We start from the raw sequence: 23,660 nt of genomic DNA on the forward strand, positions 1-23,660 counted from the left end.
CTAAGGTGCACCTGACCCAAGCTATGGTATTTTCAATCACCTCATATGCATGTGAAAGCTTGACAGTGAATAAGGAAGACTGCAAAAGAATGGATGCTTTTGAGTTATGGCATTGGAGGAGAATATTAAAAGTGCCATAGGCTGCCAAAAGAACCAATAGAAACGTTTTGAAAGAAGTGCAGCCAGAATGCTCCTTAGAGGCCAAGATGGCCAAACTTCATCTCTCATACTTTAGACATATTGTAAGGAGGGACCAGTCTCTGGAGAAGGATATTATGTTTGGTAAGGTGGAGGGTCAGAGATAAAGAGGAAGACCCCCAACGAGATGACTTGGCCAAGTGGCAGCATCAGTGGACTCAAGTGTGGCAACAGTAGTGAGGTTGGCCCAGGATTGGGCAGTGTTTCATTTTGCTGTGCATAAAGTCGCTCTGGGTCAGTACCGACTCGATGGCCCCTAACAACAACAACAATCCTCATCAGATGAGGACATTAGTGACTTGATGGCTTAGGAGACAGCTGAGTAACCAGTTGGGTGAGACTCAGTCAAAAAGCCACATGTCTCAGACTGAGAACAACAATCAGTTGCCATACGACTCATGGTGTCCCCATGTGTCACAGAGCAGAACTGTTCCGTAGGGCTTTCAGTGACTGAGTTTTCAGAAGTCAGTTACCAGGCCTTTCTTTCAAGGTGCCTCTCAGTTAGCAACTGTGTGTCTTAACTGTTTGCACCACGCAGGGACTCAGGCAGAGAAAAATGTAAAAATCCATGCCCCAAGTCAACTCTGACTCAGAGAGGTCCTATAGGGCTGGATAGAACTGCCACATAGAGTTCCCAAGGCTGTAATTTTTACAGACCAATTGCCACACCTTTCTCCTGTGAAACAGTTGCTGGGTTCAAACCACTGGCCTTGCTGTTATCAGTTGATTGCTTACTCACTGCACCACCAGAGCTCCTAGGCCGGAAACAGAGCCCTTTTACTAAATGCCTGCTGACTTTTCAAGACCCTTCTGCTTCCCCTAAGGGATAGTCAAAAGGTAGTCACCGCCTTTTAGAGCAGCTAAAATGTGCATGAGATTTATGGAGGGTTGATTTTTGTTGTTGTTGTTGTTGTTTTCAAGTACAGGGATGGAAATTCAGAAAATGTTTTAGATCTAATGATGTCTGCTGCAGGTTACAGGGAAAACCCAGTAATAAGCTCAAAGTCTAAGAGTGACGAACGTCAGGTGATTTATTTAAGTCAATAATGATAAAATGTTGGTAGATTGTTATGCAGTGTTAAAACAGGTTACAGCTAACCTGTAAATTCATCATGTGACCTTTTTGTTTAAAATTTAATTGCCTCATGTGTTTATTCTTGGAGTATAACTTAGAAGCACTTTTGTGAAGGAGAACTGAACTGTTTCCAGATTTTAACTCTGATACAACAATTTCACTTCCAAAAAATACCCACAAGTGCACAGAGTTTAAATAGGAGATTGCGAACACTTCAGTAGGAAATATTGGAAAGAATCCAAATAGCCATCAACTGAAGGTTAGAGAAATAAGTTAAGGTACAATTTGTATATATCTAATACAGCCATGAAAGGAGCTCTGGTAGCGTAGTGGTTATGAATCGGGCTGCGAATCGCAAGGTAAGCAGTTTGAAACTACCAGCAGTTCCGCAGTAGAAAGAGGAGGCTTTCTGCTCCCGTAAAGATTTACAGCCTCAGAAACCCTGTACAGGGTCACTATGAGTCGGAACCAACTCCACGGCACATAACAACAACAATACAGCCATGAAGGAGCTCTGGTAGCGTAGTGGTTACAAGTTGGACGGCTAACTTCAGGGTCAGCAGTTCAAAACTATCAGCTATTCTGCGGGAGAAAGGTGAGGTTTTCTGCTCCCATAAAGATTTACAGCCTCAGAAACGCCATCCAGGGTCGTTATGAGTCAGAACTGACTCCATGGCGCACCACCATCACCAATACAACCATGGAGTCCTGGTATGGCACTGTGGGTTAATGAATTGGACTTCAAAGTCTGTTTGAACTGCAAGGTTGGCAGTTCAAGCATACCAGCTGCTCCTCAGAAACCCTACACAGGGTTGCAACCCTATACAGAGTTGGAACTGACTTGATGGCACTTAACAACAACAACAATACAACCATGGGAAGGAAATGAGGTCAACTCTTAGATCTGTCTGTTGCATCACTAGTGAACATACATACAACATCCAATTAAGCAGAACAGAATGTAAGGGACAGTTCATTGCTCTTGAACACGTGTGTGTGTGAACAAATACATTGAAAAAACCCTGGAAAATATCCACATTAACTGTCATCTGGATGCTTGGTGTCATATAGTTAATTAAGGGAGTACACTGCTCATGGGTGATACTGTTTAGTTTATAGGCCAATCTATTGCTTGGCTGAAAGATGAGCTGCAGAAATAGTTTCTGGTCTCAGGGGTTTCTTTCAGTCCAGCACGTCTGGTCTTGTTTAGAAATTTGACTTTTGTCATCTGTTTTTCTCTCATTCTATCCAGGACCTTCTGGACAGAATGGTTGGTAATAGTATCTGCGTAGCATCAGGTTCATCTGGTCTCCCATTTGAAGAGGCTGTGGTTTGTGTGCACTCTTAGTCACGTGGACTAGTTTCTTCTTTTTTCCCTTGGAATCCCAGTTGCCCCAACTCAAACTTCTGAAGAGGTTAAGTTTCAGGTATTACCAGGCCATGAAAGAAGTATTTGGAGACGGGAGAGGCTTTTCTGAACTTCTTCCTCAAATGACAGGGCTTGGCCCCTAGAAGACTCAGTAAACAAGACACTAGCCAGTGTGTCCAAGTGACTCACAGGCTGAGTAGCTTCTCTGAGTCTGTTGTTTATTTTAATTCTTTTCCTCCATTTGATTAGAGACTAATAGTTGTATCTTACGTGGCCACTCACAAGCTTTTAAGACCCTAGATGCTACTCATCCATCTCGGATGTAGAACATTATATTTGTGAACTATGCTATGGCAACTAAGTTGTCTCCCCAAACTATGCTCCCAAGCCTTTTACCCAGTAAACCAATCCCACAAGTTGTTTAGATATGTCTAGAAAACCTCTATAACTGTACCCCTGTGTGTTATGTGATTTGTTATATATGGGGTTCATGGCCTGGCACAGTAGGATAAGCACTGGACTGCTAGCTATAAGGTTGTCGGTTCAAACCCACCAGCTGCTCCTTGGAAACGCTATATAATTCTTCTGGTCTCAGGTTTGAAGAGGCTGTGGTTTGTGTAGATTATTAGTGCTCTAACTCATGCTATAGAGTCCTGGTGTGGCACTGTGGGTTAATGAGTCAGACTGCAGAGCTGTTTGAACTGCAGGGTTGGCAGTTCAAGCTCACCAGCTGCTCCTCAGAAACCTTACATAGGGTCACTATGGGTCAGAACTGACTAGATGGCACTTAACAACAACAGGAAGTGTTGTTATATGTAACGCTGTGCCCCTCATATGTTATTTGGCTTGTTACATATGTGGATATCAAAGGAGACGTGGAAAAGTTCACGGATGGACTTCCAGGGCAAGATGGCAGAGTCAGCAGATACGCTGAGCAGACCTTTTCAACACAGACATAGGAGAGCAAGGGACCAGATACAGCTAGTGATCCTGGCATCCTGAGCTTCAGAGGATAGGACAGAGGTGGATGGAGTGCCAACTGAACGAGGAAACTGTAAAGGATCGAGAGACAGAGAGAGAAGGAAAACAGGTGGCTGGCAGCCAGTGTGGAGCGGTGTAGCCATCTTTAGCTTTTGCAAGCAGCTGTTGATACAGCCACCTGCAGGCAGAGGACACAGATGGAGGTTTGCAAGGGGAGGTGTGGTTCTCCCTTGTTCTGTGCCCTCTTGGTAGCTGGGAGCTTGTCTAGTCCTTGCCCTCACCAACTCAGCAGCCAGTGTCACCCCCTCCTGTGCAACCACGGTCCTGCCTGGAGTTGGGCGCTGAGAGTGTCCCCCCTTATTCTGGAGGTCTTTGAACTTACCCTGAACTGCACTACACAACCAGTGAGCAAAGCACTGTGCTCCCGCTTCCAGTCTTGACTCCATCCACCAGGAGACAGGTGGTGAGTGCCTGAGAACACAACAGCATACCATCATCAATTAAATATCAATACAGTGACCCCACAGAGTCTCAGAGAAAACAGACAATTTCAACTTAAACAGAAATGAGACAGAGTGACCCCACAAGGGACCCGAATACAGAGTCAAACTCTAATACCAGAAACTGTATCACAACTGTTTGATATGGAATGTATAAGACTGATAGAGAAAAACCAAAGAAAGCAAGGAGAACACAGATCTAAACTTTAGAAGAATTTGGGAAAACACTGAAAGAAATGAAAACATTGGAAAGCATACTAAAACTACAATTAGAAAACCTGAAGATGGCTACTAAGGATTCAGAAACAGTACATTGAAAGGGCAAGGAAGCAGAATTTAATCAATGGTAACCATCAAATAATGCTGCTTTTAACATGAAACCTTTTCTAGAGTTTTTCCAATAGTGGTCTTGTACACAATTTGTCCTTTTGTGTTGCACTAATTTCACTTAGCATAATGTCCTCTAGGTTCACCCGTGTTGTTAGGTGTTTGGTAGACCCATTGTTCTTTTCCAGCTTTGCCCAGTATTCCATTGTGGGTATGTACCAAAGTTTGTTTAACCATTCTTCTACTTACGGGCACTTAGGCTAGCTCTGTCGTTTTGCTATTGTAAATACGGCTGCAGTGAACATGGCTGTGCATATATTTTTTCGTGTCATGGGGATTATTTCAAGAAGGATATACACCAAGTAGAGAGATTACTGGACCATACAGAATTTCTATTTCCAATTTTTTGAGAAAGCAACATACTGTTTTCCACAGTGGTTATGTCATTTTACAGTTCCACCAGCGTTATAGGAGACTCTCAGAGTCTCCACAGCCTTGCCAGCATTCATTGTTTTCTGTTATAAATTTGCATCTCTGACGGACTCTTGGCGTGGCACTGTAGGATAAGCGTTTGTAGGACTGCTAACTACACTTGGCGCTTCAAGCGAAACCACCACCTGCTATTCAGAAACCCTTTACAGGCTCTCCACAGCACACAACAACAACAACAACAATGGCTAATGATCATGAACAGTTCTTCATATGTTTATTGGCAGCCTGAATGTCTTTGGTAAAATGTTGGTTCATGTCCTCTGCCCATTTTTTAATTGAATTAGTTTTCTTCTTGTTGAGGCGTGGATATATTTTATAAATTTTAGAGATTAGTCTTTTGTTTGCTATGTCATTGCCAAAAATTTGTCCCAGTCTGTGGTTTTTCTTGTTACTCTTGGTGAAACTTTTGATACACATAAGCATCTACATTTTAGCAGATCCCAGTCATCTGTTTCATCTTCTGCTGTCTATGTGTTTTCAGTTCTGTTTGATAGTTTATGGCATGTAGCCAAGTTGCTAAGTTTGTCCTTGCTTTTTCACTGATGATCTCTATAGTTCTAGTATTAACATTTAGGGCTCTAATCCATGTTATGTTAATGTTTGTCTATGGTGTGAGCTATGATGCATTAGACACTAATGACTGAAGACCAGAAGATTTGTAGGATGACATCAAGAACAGCATACAGGAAGAAAGCAAAAGGTCATTAAGAAGGCAAGAAAGAGGGAAAATATCAAAATGGATGTCAGAGGAGAGTTTGAAACTTGCTCTCCAGTATAGAGATGCTAAAGAAAGTGGAAGAAATGAGGAAGTCAAAAAGCTAAAAAGAAAATTTCAAAGGGCAGCTCAAGAAGACAAAGTCAAATATTATAATGAAATGTTCAAAGACCTGGAGTTAGAAAACCAAAAAGAAAGAACACGCTCAACATTTCTCAAGCTGAGGAAACTGAAGGAAAAAATTCAAGCCTCAACTTCTAATAATGAAGGAGTCCTGGGGTGGCGCCGTGGGTTAATGTGCTGGACTGCAAGGTCAGTTTGAACCGCAAGGTCAGTGATTCAAGCTCACCAGTCACTCCTTGGAAACCCAATACAGGTTTGCTATGGGTCAGGACCAACTCGACGGCACTTAACAACAACAACAAGATGGGCAAAATATTGAATGATGTGGGAAGCTTCAAAATAAAACGGAAGGAATACACAGAGTCACTGTACCAAAAAGAAATGGTTAATGTTCAACAATTTCAAGAGGTAGCCTTTGGTCAAGAGCCAATATTGAAGGAAGAAGTCAAGGTTTACTGGGAGTATTGTCGCAAGAACAAGGCTCCAGGAATTGATGGACTACAACTTGAAATCTTTCAACAAACTAATGAAGTTCTGTAATGTACAATATTCCCTCTTTTGGTTTTGTAGTTGTTGCCATTATAAATTGATATCTCCTGTTTTCAGTCTTATCAGTTTGTTTTACTTTATTGCTGTTGTTCTGAGAACCAATAACAACAGACAACAATCTGAGATTACCATACATGACGACACCACCCAGAACTCAATCCAGATATAGAAGTATCTAAAATAAAATAAAGTATTATGCCTGGAAATTTGGAAAACAGGTGCTCGGTCAGCTGATTGTACGAGATCCTTATTTGTGCCCCAAAGAAAGGTGACCAGTGGAATGTGGAAATCGTCTCATAATATCATTACCATCACGTGCAATTAAAATTTTGCTGAAGATAATTAGATAATTAGGAAACGGAAGCAGCAGCACAAGAGCTGCCAGAAATTCCAAGTCAGATTCAGAAGAGGTCGTGGAACGACGATATCATTGTTGATGTCAGATGGATCTTGCCTAAAATCAAAGAATACCAAAAAGATATTTTCTTGTGCTTTGTTGAGTATGCAAAGGTATTCGACTATTTGGATCGTAACCAACTATAGATAGCTTTTGCAAAGAATGGGTATTCCAGAACACTTAACTGTGCTTCTTGAGGAACCTGTACATACACCAAGAGGCAGTTGTTGGAACAGAACATGGGAATACTGAATGGTTTAAAAATAGGACAGATGTACACCAGAGTTGTATCCTTCCACCATAATTATTCAGTCTGTGTGCAATAATAATTGGAAAATCTGGACTATTTGAAGAATATGGCATCAAGATTAGAGGAAGACGCATTAACAACCTGTGACATGCAGATGACACAGCCTTGCTTGTTGGAAGAGAAGAGGACTTGAAATAGTTACTGATGAAGATCAAAGACTTCAGTATGAATTCCACCTCAGAGTAAAAACAAAACAAAACCCCTCACCACTGGCCCAATAAATAACATCATCATAAACCAAAAAAAGGCTAAAGTTTTCAAAGACTTCATTTTGCTTGGCTCCATAATCAGAGCTCATGGAATTATCAGTCAAGAAATCAAACAGCGTATTGCAATATTCAAATATATTGTAAAAGACTTCTTTCTGGTAGAGCAAAGATGTCACTTTGAGGACAAGTGTGTGCCTTACCCAAGCTGTGCTATTTTCAGTAGCCTCATATGCATGTGAAAGTTGGACAACGAATAAGGAAGAGCTTAGAAGAACCGATGTATTTGAATTATGGTGTTGGCAAAGAATATTAAAGTTACTATGGACTGCCAAGAGAACAAAGAAATCTGTCTTGGTAAAAGCACAGCCAGAATGCTCCTTAGACGGGAGGATGGCGAAAGTCTCTCATTCTCTGAATATGTTGTCAGGAGGGATTGTCGTTGTTCTTAAGTGCCTTGGAGTCATTTCCAACTCTTGGTGACCTTGTATAAGGTTTCCAAGATGCCGCTAGTGAGTTTGAAGTTAAACCTTGCAGTCCAGTGCTTATCCTACAGCACCACACCAAGATTCCAGGATTAGTTCCTGGAATAGGACATAATGCTTGATAAAGTGGAGGGTCAGTCAGTAAAAAAGAAGACTACACGGTGGTAACAATGATGAGGTCATAACAACAATTGTAAGGGTGGTGCGGGATTGAGCAGTGTTGTGTTCTGTTGTACATAGGGCCACCGCTATGACACCTGACAACAGTCACACCAATGGCTGATGAGGACACTTGGTGGTGCAGTGGTTAAGTTTCTAGCTGCTAACAGAAAGGTTAGTGGTACAAACCCACCAGCAGCTTCACAGGAGAAAGATGTGGCAGTCTGCTCCATGAAAAATACCACCTAAGAAATGCTGTTGCTGGGTCCGACTCATAGTGAACTTGTATAGCGTTTCTGAGCAGCGACTGGTGGGTTTGAACTGCCGACCATGTACTTCACAGTCCAGTGCTGATCCTACAGTGCCACACCAGGAGTCCACTGTAGGTCAGTTCTACTTTGTCCTATTGGACCTCCAAGAGTCCGAATCTAGTCAATAGCAATGAGCTTGGTTTGGGGGGTTTGGAATGACTAAGGATTATGAGTATTATGTATTTGTTGGCTACTGAATGTCCTTTTTGGTGAAGTAATTACTGTTTTTACAGTAGGCAGATCATATTTTCGAAACAGAAAGAAAAAAATCAAGATAACTGAATAAAGTACAAAATCCTATGGACTCATCTTGTGAGGATATACAGTTATATTTACAATGTGATCTTTATCTTATTTTTGAAAATATGTATTAAAGATACGGACAAGAACTAAACCAAAGTTTTGATGCATTACCTATATGACAGTTTGTCATACTTTGTGCATGTTTTTGTGATGATGGAAAGCTATGCCGCCAGTATTTCAGATTCCAGCATGATCACCCATGTTGGGCAGCTTTCAGCGAAGCTTCTAGACTAAGAGAAAAGAGTCCTGGAGATCTATTGTGAAAATAAACCAAAGCAAACCTTAGGGGTCACAACAGAGTGCTATCTGACATAGTGTTGGAAGGTGTGCCCCCTAGGTTGGAAGGCACTAGGAAGATGACAGCAATGGACTCAAACGTAGCCACTATCCTGAAGATGGTGTAGGAGTAGGTAGGGCTTCGTTCTGTTGTATGTGGGTTGTCATGAGTTGCAGCCAACTCAATGGTAACTAGCAACAAATTGTTGGTAGTTGCTCTGGGTGGCTGGCACATGGCACATTTGTATTTCCTTTGTCTTCTGTATTCTTTCAATAAGCACAAATTAGTTTCCACATTGGAAGAAAAATAATGGTTGAGGGTTTTTTTGTTGTTGGTTTTTTGGTGTGTTTTTTTTGTTTTGTTTTGTTTTTAACTCCCCAGGGTTTAGAAAGCTCTAGCAAGTGAGCCTCCGTTCCTCTTTCTGAGACTTTACTCCTCTGAGTGGAATCAGATGATGGTGTCAGGTCCGGGATATGGGCAGGGTGCAGCCCCATTCAGACCTGAGTCAATAGGAAGGTGGGCTCCCACAGAGATTGGCCAGCTGGCAGAGTGATGGTGAGATGACAGAGCAGAGGGTGTCTGAAATTACTCTGTCCTGTGTGTTTCCTCCCATCTCAGAACTGCTGTGGACTTTGCCTGTCATTTCGTCCACTTCCCTATGGCTCATGCCTCTGGCCTAGAAGGGAGGTTTGGTCTCATGGATGCTGTGAAGAATGCAGGGTTCAGGTTTTACTGGAAAAGAGCGAGAAGGGCTTGCTTCCCCAAATGGGTGTAGGTTTGTGTGTTTGGAGAGGGCAGGAAGGATTCTACCTTGGGATCACAAAAGCAACACAATGGGGTTTTGTGACAAAAAATGTGATTATACTACGATACCCTTTAGAAGATTGCTTTCTTTTCATAATTGCAACAAGACACATCTCCCTGGGAGTTGATGTGGTGTTTGCCAGCAGCTCCCGCACCAGGACACTGTAGACTGCAACCCTACTAGGGATTGCTACAGAAGGGCCGCAGTGGAGTCTGCCTGCCCCAACCAGCATCCCCCAGCCTTGCTGAGCACCCCATATCTCAGGCCTCTGAAACCAACACAATAGACCCCTTGGGGGAGTCAGCTCAGGCCTTTATGCTCTCCCTTCCTGTGGGGACTAAGGATTGCTGACCGGGGCTGCTGTTGTCTGAGAAGCAGGCATCTTTAGTGGCCTTTCTACCAGAGCCAAGGAGTCCTAGTATGGCGCTCCAGGTTAATGCGCTCTTGCAAAGTTGGTTTGAACTACAAGGTTCAAAGCTCACCAGCTGATCCTTGAAAACCCTATACAGGGTCATTATGTGTTGGAACCAATTCAGCAGCACTTAGCAACAATAACAACCACCTACCAAAGCCAAACATACTAATAGCAAGAGGTCTCTGGAGATTCCTTTGGAGTATAACAGACACCCTCTCTCACCCAGATACTATACTGTCAACCTACAAGCCTGCTGTGAATTGCTGCAGAAGGGTCCTGGAGTGGAGTCTGCTCCCCTAGTCAGCACAGTACCTGCTTCCTGGGGCACCCCAGCACCTCACAGCTCCGGCCTCTAGAACCAACAGGACAGATGTCCAGGGGAACCAGTTAGGGTTAGTGCTGACAGAGGCTGCTGTGTTGTTTAGGAAGCAGAAGTGTCGGATGAGGCTGCACTCACAGGCAACGGTCTACCTGGAAGAGTGATAGCAACCAAGCCCAATCAGACCATGACCCCCTCCCCAACCTGGTAATGGTGGGTGCCAGCTTGTTGCAGACTCTCCAGAAGCACCCTCTAGTGGCATGCACTCCTGTGGTCAGCTCTCTCCCTGCCTCCCTGTGCACCCTACATATCAGCAGGACAGACCTTCCTGGGGGCTGTATGCATCTGTCTGTTCCTCCTTACAGTTAACACTAAGGACTACTAACTGAGGCTGCTGTATGCTAGGAAGCAGATATTGAGTGGAAGCTACACCCACAGCCAGCATTTTATGGGGTGGGCTCTGGTAGCAACAAAGTAGACCTCCCTTAGGGGGTGTCCATTTGGAGTGTGTCTATTCCGCCCCCAACCAGTACCCGTTGACTGCTAGACTGATAGGAACAGGTGGTTCCCTACAGAAGAGCCAGGAGGTGGATTGCTTATATGGATCCTGCTCCCCCAAGCACCCCAGGGCCACTAGAGCTCTGAAACTAACAAGGCTGCTTTCAGAGGTCCTGGGGGAGTGCCACCCCCTCTTCCTCCTGAAACAAAGGGAGGTCTGATCATACTTCCTTGAATGTCAACGCAGACATAGGCAGCCACGAGGAGGAACAAACGACACCACACAAAACAACAACAAAGCAGGGAAGGAAGCAGCGGGCAAAATTGGAGGGCAACACCCAGTCCCAAAGAGAGCTGGCTCGCTGCGTGTGGATTTTCCAACAAAAATGCAATTGCAGAAACAGAGAAGGGAAGAGAGTAATCAGAGAGAGGGGACTGCATCCTTCAGTGGAAAGATTGTGTAATGTACAATATCTCATCTGAGTGCAGAAACTGCTGGCGGACAGACTGACCACAGCATGTTTTCTGATATGTCTGGGAGACACCGAGAGTTGAAAATGTTTTCATTTTCTATAGCTTCAGCCTAAACTTGCATATGAGCAACTAGTGGTCTCTTTCACAGTCAGCCATTGGCCTTGTTTTGGCTGATGATGTTGAGCCTTCTCCATTGTCTCTTCCCAAAGATGTAGTCAATTTGATTCCTGTGTTTTCTATCTGGTGAGGTCCATGGGTATAGCTACCATGTACGTTGTTGAAAAAAAGCTATTTGTAATGAATAAGTCTTTGACTCAATAGTATAAGCACTGGACTGCGAACCACAAAGTTAGAAGTTCAAGCCCACCAGATGCTCCATGGGAGAAAGATGAAGCTTTCTGTTTCCACAAATATTTAAAACCTCTAAAACCCGATACAGGGTCATTATGAGTCGGAACTGACTTGATGACACTAAACAACATCCACAGCAAGTCTTTGGTCCTTGCAAAATTAAGTCATGAGCTCTCCAACATCATTTCTATCACCAAAGCTGTATTCTCCAACTACTGATCTCTCCTCACTATTTCCAACTTTCACATCCCAATCACCAGTAATTATCACTGCATCTTGATTGCATGTTTGATCAATTTCAGACTGAAAAAGCTGGTAAAATTCTTCAGTTCCATCATCTTTTTTGGTTGGTACATTAACCTGAATAAATATTCATCATTGTAGTGACTGTCTTCTTTGTAAGCATACAAATATCCTATCACAGATAGCATTCTACTTCTAGATTGCTCTGCCAATGTTCTTTTTGACAATGAAGGTGACACCATTCTTCAATTTGTCATTCCTGGCATAGTAAACCATATGATTGTCTGATTCAAAATGGCAAATCCACTCCATTTCAGTTCATTAATGCTTAGGATATCGATCTTTATGAGTTCCTTTCCACTTTTGACAACTTTCAATTTTCCTAGATTTATATACAAACAAATGGGAATCAAACACAATGTGCTATTAAACTACCAGTGGGTCAAGGAAGAAATCACAAGTTTCTCAGAGTCAAAGGAAAATCTGACAACAAACCAAAACGTATGGGATGCAGTGAAGACAGACTTAGAGGGAAACTTCTAGCAATAATGCCTACATGAAAACAAGTAAAGTGGCCTCAAATTGACAGCGTTGGAGAAGAATACTGAAAGTACCATGGACTGCCAGAAAAACAAACAGGTCTGTGTTGGAAGCTCCTTCTGGACAGCCGGAATGCTCCTTGGAGGCAAGGATGGCCAAATTTTGCCTCTCATACTTCAGACCTATTATCCGGAGGGATCATTCCTTAAAGAAAGACATTAATTACCCTTGGTAAAGTGGAGGGTCAGAGAAAAAGAGGAAGACTTTCAAGGAGGAGGATTGACACCATGGCAGCAGCAATGGGCTCAAGTGTAACAATAATGGTGGGATGACCAGGACCAGGAAGCATTTCGTTCTGTTGTGCCTACAGTTACTATGAGTCAGCGCTGACTCAACGACACCTAACAACAACAACTTATTGACATCAATTACAACTATTGGGTGTGCAACACTACCTTTAATCAGCATAGTTTTTCCATCCCCATTTATTCTTCCTGTCCTCCTCCTTCCCACCCCTGCTGTTGTTAAGTGCTGGCAACTTAGTTCCCACTCACAGACTCTGAAAGGTTTGTAAGGCTGTAAATCTTTGCAGAAAGCCTCAAGTTTCTCCTACTGAGCAGCTGTTGGATTTGAACCACTGACCTTGTGGTTCAAGGTATAGTGTTTATCCTACAGAGCCGCCATGCTACCCACCCCCAACTCCTGGATCTTAACAAAGTATGGATAACAGTGCATACAGTAGGAATCTCAGAACTCTTAATTGTGCTCCTGGTGTGTCGCTGTAGGGATAAGCACTGGACTGCGAACCACAAGGTCAGCAGTTCAAACCCACCCGCTGCTCCTGTACAGGGTTGCTATGAGTTGGAACCAACTCGATGGCACTTAATGACAACAGCAACCTGAGGATCTATATATAGCCCACCAGGCAGTTAGTGTAACAGAGTAAGGGAATATTGAATGGTTTAAAATTAGGACAGGTGTAAGCCAGGTATGTATCCTTCCATCATAGTTATTCAGTCTGTCTGCTGAGCAAATAATCCCAGAAGCCGGGTTATATGAAGAAGAATGAGGCATCAGGATTGGAGGAAGAGTGGTTGACAACCCAATATGTAGATGGCACAACCTTGCTTGCTGGAATTGAAGAAGACTTGAAATACTTATCGATAAAGATTCAAGACTACAGCCTTCAGGATGAATTGCACCTCAGAAAAAGACAATGAAATCCTCACAACTGGACCAATAGATAACATCAGGACAAACAGAAAAATAGTGAAGCTGACAAAGACTTCATTTTGCTTGAATTCACAATAAACACTCATGGAAGCATCAGTCAAGAAATCTAACAACGTATTCCGTTAGGCAAATCTACTGACAGAGACCTCTTTTTAGTGTTAAAGAATAAAGATGTCACTTCGAAAACTAAGGTGGGCTTGACCCCAAGCTATGGTATTTCAGTTACCTCATATGCATGAGGAGTCCTGGCGTGGCGCTGTGGGTTAATGCACCAGACTGCAAAGCCCTTTGAACTGCAAGATCAACGGTTCAAGCTCACCAGCGGCTCCTTGGAAACCCTATACAGGGTTGCTATGGGTCGGAACCGACTCGATGGCACTTAACAACAACAACAACATATGCATGTGAGAGTTGGACAGTGAATAAGGAAGACTGTAGAAAAATCAATGCATTTTAATTATGATGTTGATGAAGAATGTTGACAGTACCATGGGCTGCCAGAAAAACAAAAAAAAAATTGGGTTGAAAAAAGCACAGCCAGAATGTTCTTTAGAGATGAGGTTGGCAAGACTTTGTCTTTCATTCTTTGGGCATATTTTCAGAAAGATCCAGCCCTTGGAGAACATCATACTTTGTAAAGTAGAAGGTCAGGTAAAAAGAGGAAGACCTTTCCCTGCCACCACCAACCCCCCGAAGGAGATGGATTGACTCAGTGGCAGCAGCAATGACTCAGACATAACAACAATTGTGAGAGTGTACAGGACGGGGCAGTGTTTTGTTCTGTTGAGCATAGATTCAGTGAGTCAGAACCGACAAGATGGCGCCTAACAACAGCAGATTAAGAAGGACCACTTGTCTGATTCAACCTTACTTCTCGTTGTTACGTGCCGACACATAGGGACCCTGTGTAGGGTTTCTAAGAGCACCTGGTGGGTTTGAACCACCAATCTTGTGGTTAGCAGTCCAGTATTGATCCTCCAGTGCCACACCAGGAGTCCTAAACCTTACTAGGCATGGTTTAATATAACACATCACGTGGACTATGTTATGCCATTTGACCTTCTTGTCCCCTGAGAGGATCGTCCTGAGCCCCACATCCACTGGACTCATTTTCTCAAGATATTTGGTTCTGGCTAAGAAATTTTTACAATGTTGTCCCCTGTATACTCTGTTATATTCATGGATGTATTTGCAGCACATATAAATACATACGTGTTGTTGTTGTTGAGTGCTGTCGAGTCGATCCCCACCCATAGCGACCCTGTAAAGGGTTTCCAAGAAGTGACTGGTGAGTTTGAACCATTCACCTTGCAATTCAAATGACTTTGCAGTCCAGTGCATTAATCCACAGCACCACACCACGACTCCAAATACGTATGTAGAACTATCGTATGTCAAACCTATATATATTTATAGGTGTCATATTTTAAATCTCCATAGATGAACATTTGGGTTGAATTTGTTTTTTTACCAACACAAACAAAAATGGTTTTTGTACATATGGTTGCACACTCGTGTATGTATTTCTGTAGGATAGAGTATAGAGTCAGGTGTAGAATTGCTGGCCTTAAAAAGGAATGCTTTTATTTTTTTGTACATTGTCAGATTTTTAGAAAATGTTTTTGAGGTTTGTTTGTTTTTTTTTTAGAAAAGGTTTCTAGTCTCCCTCCCCCTAGGAACTGACCAGGTGGTCTATATTGTTGCAGTTTTGGGTGCGATCAAGTTGCTTTTGACTTACAGCAACCCTGTGTAGGGTTTCCGAGGAGCAGCTGGTGGGTTTGAATTCTGACCTTGTGGTCCACATTCTTTATTACCAGTGACTAAAGCATTTGCAAGTCCAGTGGGGATGGGCCAGGACAGGGAAGTGGTATCTTGTTTTCATTCTCAATGTTTGGGTTACAGGTGAAGTGGGTGTGGTTTTTTTCTCCATATTTTGTTTCTTCTTTGGTTGTTGTATCGTCAAGATATGTGTGTTTTGCCTGCAGGAGAGCTGTGCCCATGTGAAAATCGGATATTTGGGAAAGTATTCTCGACAGGATAATAAACTCCTGTTGTCCTCAAGTTGATTCTGACGTGTAGTGACCTCGTAGAATGTAGTAGAACTGCTCCATAGGAGTCCTCGTGTGGCACTATGGAATAAAGCACTGCGAGGTCGGCAGTTCAAACTTACCAGCTGCTCCTCAGAAACCCTATACAGGATCTCTGAATTGGAACCAACTCAACAGCACTTAACAACAACAATTTTTATGAAGAGTCCTGATGTGGTGCTGAATTGGATAAGCACTGGTTTGAACTGCAAGTTAATGGTCCAAACCCACCAGCTGCTCCGTGGTAAACATATGCAGAGTCTCTGTGAATCGGAACCAATTGGGCAACACTTAACAACAACAACAATCTTTATGGGAACAGATGGTGGTAGTGGTGGTGGTGGTGGTGGTGTGCCATGCGACCCTGCATAGGGTTTCTGAGGCTGTAAATCTTTACAGAAGCAGAAAGTGTCATCTTTCCGTCACGGAACGACGTAATTTCAAACTGATGACCTTGAGGTTAGCAGCCCGACTCATAACTACTACAGTACCAGAGCTCCTCATGGGAGGAGATTACCAGGTCTATTTCCATGCAGAGCAGGTTGTGGGTTCAAACTGCCAACTTTCAGATAGCAGCTAAGCGCTTATCTGTTGTGCTACCAGTGCTCCTGGGAAGGGGAGTATTTCCTTCTCGTTGATCCTTCTGAAGGAGGCCTGGTGGTGCAGTGTTGAAGCACATAGCTGTTAACTGAAAGGTCGGCGTTCTGAACCCACCAGTGGCTCCATAAACAGTGCAGCTTTGGAACCGCCTGGAACAATTCTTCTCTCTTCTATAGGGTCAAGTGAGTCAAAATGGACTTGACTAAAAGGGGGGAGAAAATTTAACTTCTATTTTTTTTAATTAAAACAAATATTTTTTGTTGTTATTGGTTACCAGGGTATATGGGGTGGAGTCAAGGGGAGGGAGGGAAGGGTGGAGCACAGGGTAGGGAATAGGCAAAGGATAGTTTGGTGCTGGGCGGTGGGGGCTAATACACTAGAAGGGGAAGGGGAAAGGAAATATAAGGCGGATGGGAGACTAGCTAGGCAGGTTTACATGGGCTAAATAGGACAGAGGTAAATAATGATCTAAGCACAAACGTGGAACAACAGGGCTCATGGATACAAAGACTGAGGCATGGTTTGAATGGATAAAAATGGGGATGCATGCAGGGGATTGTGATCATTGCAATGAAACAAAATACGATAGGATGAATGTAAAGATAATGTTCACCCATGCAAACTAACACATAATTGACAATAAAAACTTAAAAATTAAAAAAAAAAATGGACTTGATGTCATTGGGTTTGGGTTTTTGATGCTGTCTGTCTCTCCAGCAGTGGGTAACACCACAGGAAATAACGGGGTGGAAGAGGCTGCACTTTATTGTCCCAGGGGCCTAATACTTTCCTTTGCCTCCTACAGGACACCTGGAAACATGCAATTGAGAAGGCCAAACACATGCCCGACCCTTGGGCTGAGTTCCACCTTGAAGATATCGCCACAGAATGTGCCACGCGTCACAGGTTAGCAGCTGGTCTGGGGGGATTATATGGTACCAGGCACCAAAGAGTCTTTTGAGGCTGTGAGTCTTGCTCCTGTTCACTTCTCTGCCCTGTGTTCTCCACTCAGCAGCTATCGGCTAATCTGTCAGGCCCAAATGCCTTTGGGGGCCAGGAGAAGGGAATAATAAAATCAGTAAGAGCAGTTAGATTTCCCTGTTTATGCATACTAAAGGCACTGGCTGCTACAAACCGCAGAGGGCTGGAAGTGTTTTGTTTTTTTTCTTAACTGTTTTATTGTGAATTATGTGATAGTTTACATGGGAGAACATTGGTTTTACATTCATTGTATCGTATATCGTCTCATTGCCATGGTTAAAATCCCCTCCATGCAATCCTTCCCCCATGCCCCCAGGTCTTCAGCACACAGTCGCTCTCCCTCTCTGGGTCTAGAGTCTCCAGCTGCTCCATAGCTCCACGTCATCATCTCTGGCTCCATTTCAGGCATCACTGCTTCTCTGGGTAGGGTCCCGCTCTCTGCTCTTCTCCCTTGATGGTCCCAGTGGAAGGGTTTTCATGGAGTTTCAGAAAGAAGAATGAAAAACAACAAAAACAGAATATTGCATAATGGATTATGCATTAGGTTGCTAACTGCAAGGCCATTAGTTCAAATCTACCAGCCACTCCGTGGGAGAAAGATGAGGCTTTCCGCTCCAGTAAAGATTTACAGCCTTGGAAACTCCATACAGGGTCACTGAGTCCGAAATGGTTCAACAGCACACCACCACCATTACTGTTACTGCTGTTAAGTGCCGTTGAATCAGTTCCAACTCATAGTGAGCCTGTATACAGTTTCCAAGGAGGGACTAGTGAGTTTGAACCACCAACCTTGTAGTTCAAACCAATCCTGCAGACCAGGGCTTTATCCTACAGTGTCACACCAGGACTTCGCCACTACTGCTTCTAGTAATAATGATGATGATGATTCTAGTCCTTATTTATTCATCAGCGGATAACCAAAAGTTGGAGGTTCAAGTCTACCCAGGAGCACCTTGAAAGAAAAGCCTAGCATTCTACTTAAAAACAAAATCAGCCTTTGAAAACCCTAGGGAGCTTAGCTCCACTGTGACACACATGAACCACCATAAATCAGATTTGACTTCATGACAACTGGTTAAAACACTGTGCCTTAAATGATCTCATGTAACTCTTACACTGGCCCTATCAGGTATGTGTTAGGCAGGGCCAGGCTAAGCTATGCTGCAGTAACAACTCTTCCAGAGACTTAATGCAATAAAGGTGTATTTCTCATTCCTACAGTGTTAGGTGAGAGTTGGGCAGCTCTTTAGGGGAGCTCAGGGAAAGACAGAGGATACTCGCTGCACAACAACTTTTAAATACTGGCCCAGAAAATGGCACAACTTTCATTGGCTAGATCTAGTCACAGGGACTCACCTCATTACAAGGGGGTGAGAAGTGTAGCTTGTCCATTTGCCTGGAAAGGAGAAGTGGGTATGGGTAAGGAAACAGGCTAAGAGAGGTTGTAACTTGATTAAGGACATAGAGCTAGTTGCTATTGGAGCCTGGCTCAGACCCAGGAGAGCTGGACTCCAAGGCCAGCCTCACTAAGAGCATAGCTCCACAGTCTGCACGGCTCAGGGAAGGGCCGCAGTACATGGAGGTTTTGTTCTGAGCTGAGCATAATAAGGAATCCGAGAGAAGAAGGGACATGGGCCCCTTCCTGTTAACCTGGCTTAAAGTCACAGGCAGCTAAAACAAATAAAAGCCATTGCTGTTGAGTTGCTTCAGACTCATAGTGACTACATGTGTGTCAGAACAGAACTGAGCGCCATAGCTTTTCTTTCTTTTTTTTTTTCTTAAATGTTTTATTGTGAATTATGTGATAGTTTACATGGGAGAACATTAGTTTTACATTCATTCTATCGTATATCGTCTCATTGCCGTGGTTCCAATCCCCTCCATGCATCATCAACTAACCAAAGGGTATACACTACAAGCCTGCCCCCTCTCCTCCGGCCATCAGCATAGAGCACCTCTCCCTCTCTGGGTCTAAAGTCTCCAGCTGCTCCATCGCTCCACGTCATCATCTCTGGCTCCATTTCAAGCATCACTGCTTCTCTGGGTAGGGTCCCGCTCTCTGCTCTTCTCCCTTGATGGCCCTAGGGACCTCCGCTCCTAGACAGAAAAGTTAATCACTCCCCTCCTTGCTATAAAACATCTACCTTTACATTTCCGACCCTCACAATCAGTCCTGATAACAATTATTCACTATTGTATCACAAGAGACCCTTCTGCATTTCATTTCATCAGCCCCGCCTAGACAGATTGAATACTACTCACTGGAGATTCTACCTTCCTCCAGGCCCTCTGGTTCCCCCTTGAAAGCTTGTAAACCAGTCACTTCTTGCCTTTGTAGCACCCCCACCCCCACCCCCACGCCATAGCTTTTCAATGGCAAATTTGTAAATGTACTTTGGAGCCCTGTTATTGGGTGCATGCCTACGTATTATGGTTGTGTCCTCTTGGTGAATTGACCCTTTGTTGGGTTTTTTTTGTTTGTTTATCTTTAAGGTTTTTACTGTGGATTGAGTGAAAGTTTACAGGACAGTTCATCGGTTTTACATTCAACAGCTCATACACCTTGTTTCATTACAATGATTATAATCCCCTCCGTGTACCATTAGTTAACAGTATTTCTCTCTATTCACTTTAGCTCTGTTTTTTTTTTAAACACTCAGGCATATATAATAATTTACCCCACCAAAGGGCACATTCTGCAAGTCTGCCTCCTGGCCACCATCTCTTAGTCCCTCTCTTCCCATGAATCTAGTAGCTGCTTCCAATCTCTCCGTGTTTCTATCTCTGCCTCCATCTGTGGTGTCACTGCTTCTCTGGATAACGTCCTGCATTCCGCTTGTGCTTTCCCTTGATGGTGCTAGGGTCCTTTGTTTCTGGACTGTAACATTAACTGCTCCCCTGTTTTTGTTACAAAACTTCTGCCTTTGCAATTGTGACAGTCACAATTAGTCACGATAACAATCACTATTGACTCATGAGAATCTTAACCCCATCTCTTTTAAGCAGACCCATCTAGACAAGGTGAAAACTATTCAGTGGGGACTCTTTCTCCCTCCCCCCCTTTTAAACTGACCGTTTGTGGTTGCTATGTGTCACCAAGTTGATTTCGACCCATAACGTCCCTGTTGTATAGGGTTTCTGAGGAGCAGCTGGTGAACTTGAACTGTCAAGCTTGCTGTTCAAATGACTTTGCACTGGCACATTAACCCACAGCACCACACCAGGACTCTGAATTGACCCTTTAATCATTATTAAATGCCCTTCCTTATTTCATATGATGGGTTTTTACTTGTTGTTGTGAAGTGCTGTCGAGTCGGTTCCGACCCATAGTGATCCTGTGTAGGGTTTCCAAGGAGTAGCTGGTGAGCTTGAACTGCCGACCTTGCAGTTCAAATGACTTTGCAGTCTGGTGCATTAACCCACAGCGCCACACCAGGACTCCAGAGTTTGACTTACAGTCTATTGTATTATTGCCTCTCCTGCTATCCTTTGGTTACTGTTTGCTTGATTTTTTTTTCCATCCTTAGATTTTTAACCTATTTATATCTATATGTGTAAGGTGTATTTCTTGTAGACAAAATACCAATGGGTCTTGCTCTTTATCCATTCTGCCCTGCTGTGTCTTGTAATCATTTGCGTTCACTGTGAATTTCTGCTGCCAACTGAGACTTTTTGAGTGTGTTTATGTAGGGCTAAGTTGGAGTCCTGGTGTGGCGCTGTGGGTTAATGCGCCAGACGGCAAACCTGTTTGAACTGCAAGGTCGGCAGTTAAAGTTCACCAGCAGCTCCTTGGAAACCGCTGTATAGGGTCGCTAGGGGTCCAAGCCGACTTGATGGCACTTCACAACAACAATGCAAGATCCAGACACACAATAACATCATCACACTACCAAACCATGTAAAAAACTCCCAAAAGCAATATAAACTGGAAAACAGGAACTAGTATTATCAATCTGTACATGATGACAATTTCAAAATGAAAAGAAGGAATAAATGGGATAGTTATATATCTTCCATATGGAGAGGAAGCTGAGAGACTATCCACATATAATACAGCGTTTTAAACTTGAGAAGATAAAGGGTAACCACAAAGAAAATGGATAAATCTTGTCACCAAAATAAAGAGGATAAAAATATAAAAGATTCATCATGATGAATGATACAAAAAGAAAGCCCAAAGACAAAAATAACTCAGCACAGAATTTTTAAGAATGCATTGTGGGTTCTTAGTCTGAAGGACTCCTTTTAATATGTCTTGTAAGTTTGGTCTAATTTTTACAGATATCTTTCATTTCTGTTTATCTGTGAATGTCCTAGGCTCGCCATTATATTTGAAAGTCAGTTTTTCAAAACATGATTCTTGATTGCCAATTCTTTTCTTTCAGTCTTTTAAATATGTCTTCAGCATTGGTTTCTGTGGCGAAATCAGCAGTTAGTCTTATTGGTGCCTTCGTGTAGGTGGTATTTTATTTTCGTGAGCTGCTCAAATTCTTTCACTGTCTTTGATTTTGGAAAGTTTGATTACAGTATGTCTTGGTGACTGTCTTTTGGGGCCTATCCTGTATGGGGTTCATTAAGCTTCATGGATGGAGTCTGTCTTAGACTGGGTTCTCTAGAGAAGCAAAATCAGTGATACTTATATATGTAGATATAGAAAGAAAGAGATTGAAATCAAGGAAATGGCTCACACAGTTGTAGAGATGAGCAAGTTCCCAGTCTGTGGGTCAGATGTCCAGCTGGAGGTTTCTTCTGACTCACATAGAAGCAGGGGCTAGTGACCTACAGGTCAGACGGCAGACTCTGGATACAAAGGCAAATGAATCCAAGGTCAGCAAGTAAGTTAGCAGGCTGCTGACAATTCCCAGGATCACAGACCATTGACTCAGGCCCAGACAACCAGAGGTCAGATGCAGGATCCTAACCCAGCAGAAAGCAAGCAAGGCTTGTCTGAGTGTGTAATAGTTTAGAGGCAAGCCATAAGCTCAAGGAAACTATTTTAACGGACTGACTGTTCTAAGCAGATCTTACCATGAAGTGATTCCATTATATTCGATCTCATGGTGGAAGGTGATTACATCTTCACTGCCAAACCTCTGAGAATGCTGGCTCAATCTGGTTGACACAGAACCTTAACTATCACAGAAACCTTCTTGCCTTTCATGATATTAGGGGGGGTTTCTGTCAATAAATCTTCAAAATCTTTATGCTGTTTTTTTCCTTTTCTCTTCTGGAATTCCAATTATGTGTAAATTCTTCTTGAACAGTGCCCCACATTACTCGCAGGCTTCCTTCATCTGCCTCCATTGTTTTATCAGATGGTTCCTCAACAGATTCGTATCAAGAAATTTGACCTCTAATTCACTGACTGTTTCTTTCATTGGTTCAGTTCCGCTCTGTGCCCATTCACTGAGTTACCAAGTTCTGATATTTTATTGTTAATCTTGATTTCTAGTTGTTCTTTTCGTATGGTTTCTATTACCGTCTCTCCCTCAGGGAAATCTGCCCTTTTATGATGTTGGATGAAGGGACTAGGAACTCTTGCTTGTTACTGGGGAGAGGTACAGGTTAGAACCTTGCTTCATATCAGATTTGTCTACACTGGATCTCTGTCTCCTGTTGGTGAAATTGCTTTCCTGTGCTCCTCACCAGGGAATGCTCCTTGTTTTGTCTCAACATGGCACCTACAATTCAGATCTCTTTGCTTACTGTTTCATTAAGTTTCTACTTACATTTTGTGTGTGATCTAATTCTTCATCCTTCTGTTTCCAAGACTGTCATCCGTCTCTGCTTCGCTTGGTTTCTCGTGTCTTGCTGTAGTAGGGGGACAGTGTGGGTTGTCTGGTTTAAGCACCATCTTGTTCCACCCTCCTATCAAAAACAAAAATTTTAAAGGTCAGGCCTAGGAAATTCAAATGCCTCTCTAGGTAGACTCAAACTTTTCAGTTAGCGGCCTAGTGCAGTAGCTGTTTACAGCCCCCGGGAACTCCCACCAGCAGTTAGAGTTGGGATAAAACTGACTAATGATTTTGGTCACAGGCAGTGTCTACCCCACACTGGGCTGAGGGGCAGAGCATGTGTGTTACAGTCTCACCGAGCCAGTGCTGACTGATCGCAACTCCACAGGCCAGGTTAGAGCTCTTCCGTAAGTCTTCCAAGACCTGGTGAGGCACTGTAGGACAAGCACTGGACCGCCATGTCAGTTTGAAATGCGCGGTCGGTGATTCAAACTCCACAGCCATTCCTTGGAAAACTCTATACAGGGTCGCTCTGAGATAGAACCGACTCGACGGCACTTAGCAGCAATAACAGTATTTCCAAGAAGAAGCTTTTGTGGTAT

General features: G+C 43.2%; 1 protein-coding gene across 1 annotated transcript in view; it reads left to right on the plus strand.

The window, feature by feature from the left end:
- EEF2K (eukaryotic elongation factor-2 kinase) overlaps positions 1-23,660 on the plus strand; it is a 77,500-nt gene that overhangs the window by 22,988 nt on the left and 30,852 nt on the right. The window contains exon 2 of the mRNA XM_006871942.1: positions 17,148-17,248. Coding sequence (XP_006872004.1) covers positions 17,148-17,248 — 101 coding nt within the window. The remainder of the gene's footprint in view (positions 1-17,147; positions 17,249-23,660) is intronic.

The sequence above is a fragment of the Chrysochloris asiatica genome, unplaced genomic scaffold, assembly GCF_000296735.1.
Source record: "Chrysochloris asiatica unplaced genomic scaffold, ChrAsi1.0 scaffold00178, whole genome shotgun sequence".
NCBI lineage: Eukaryota > Metazoa > Chordata > Mammalia > Afrosoricida > Chrysochloridae > Chrysochloris > Chrysochloris asiatica.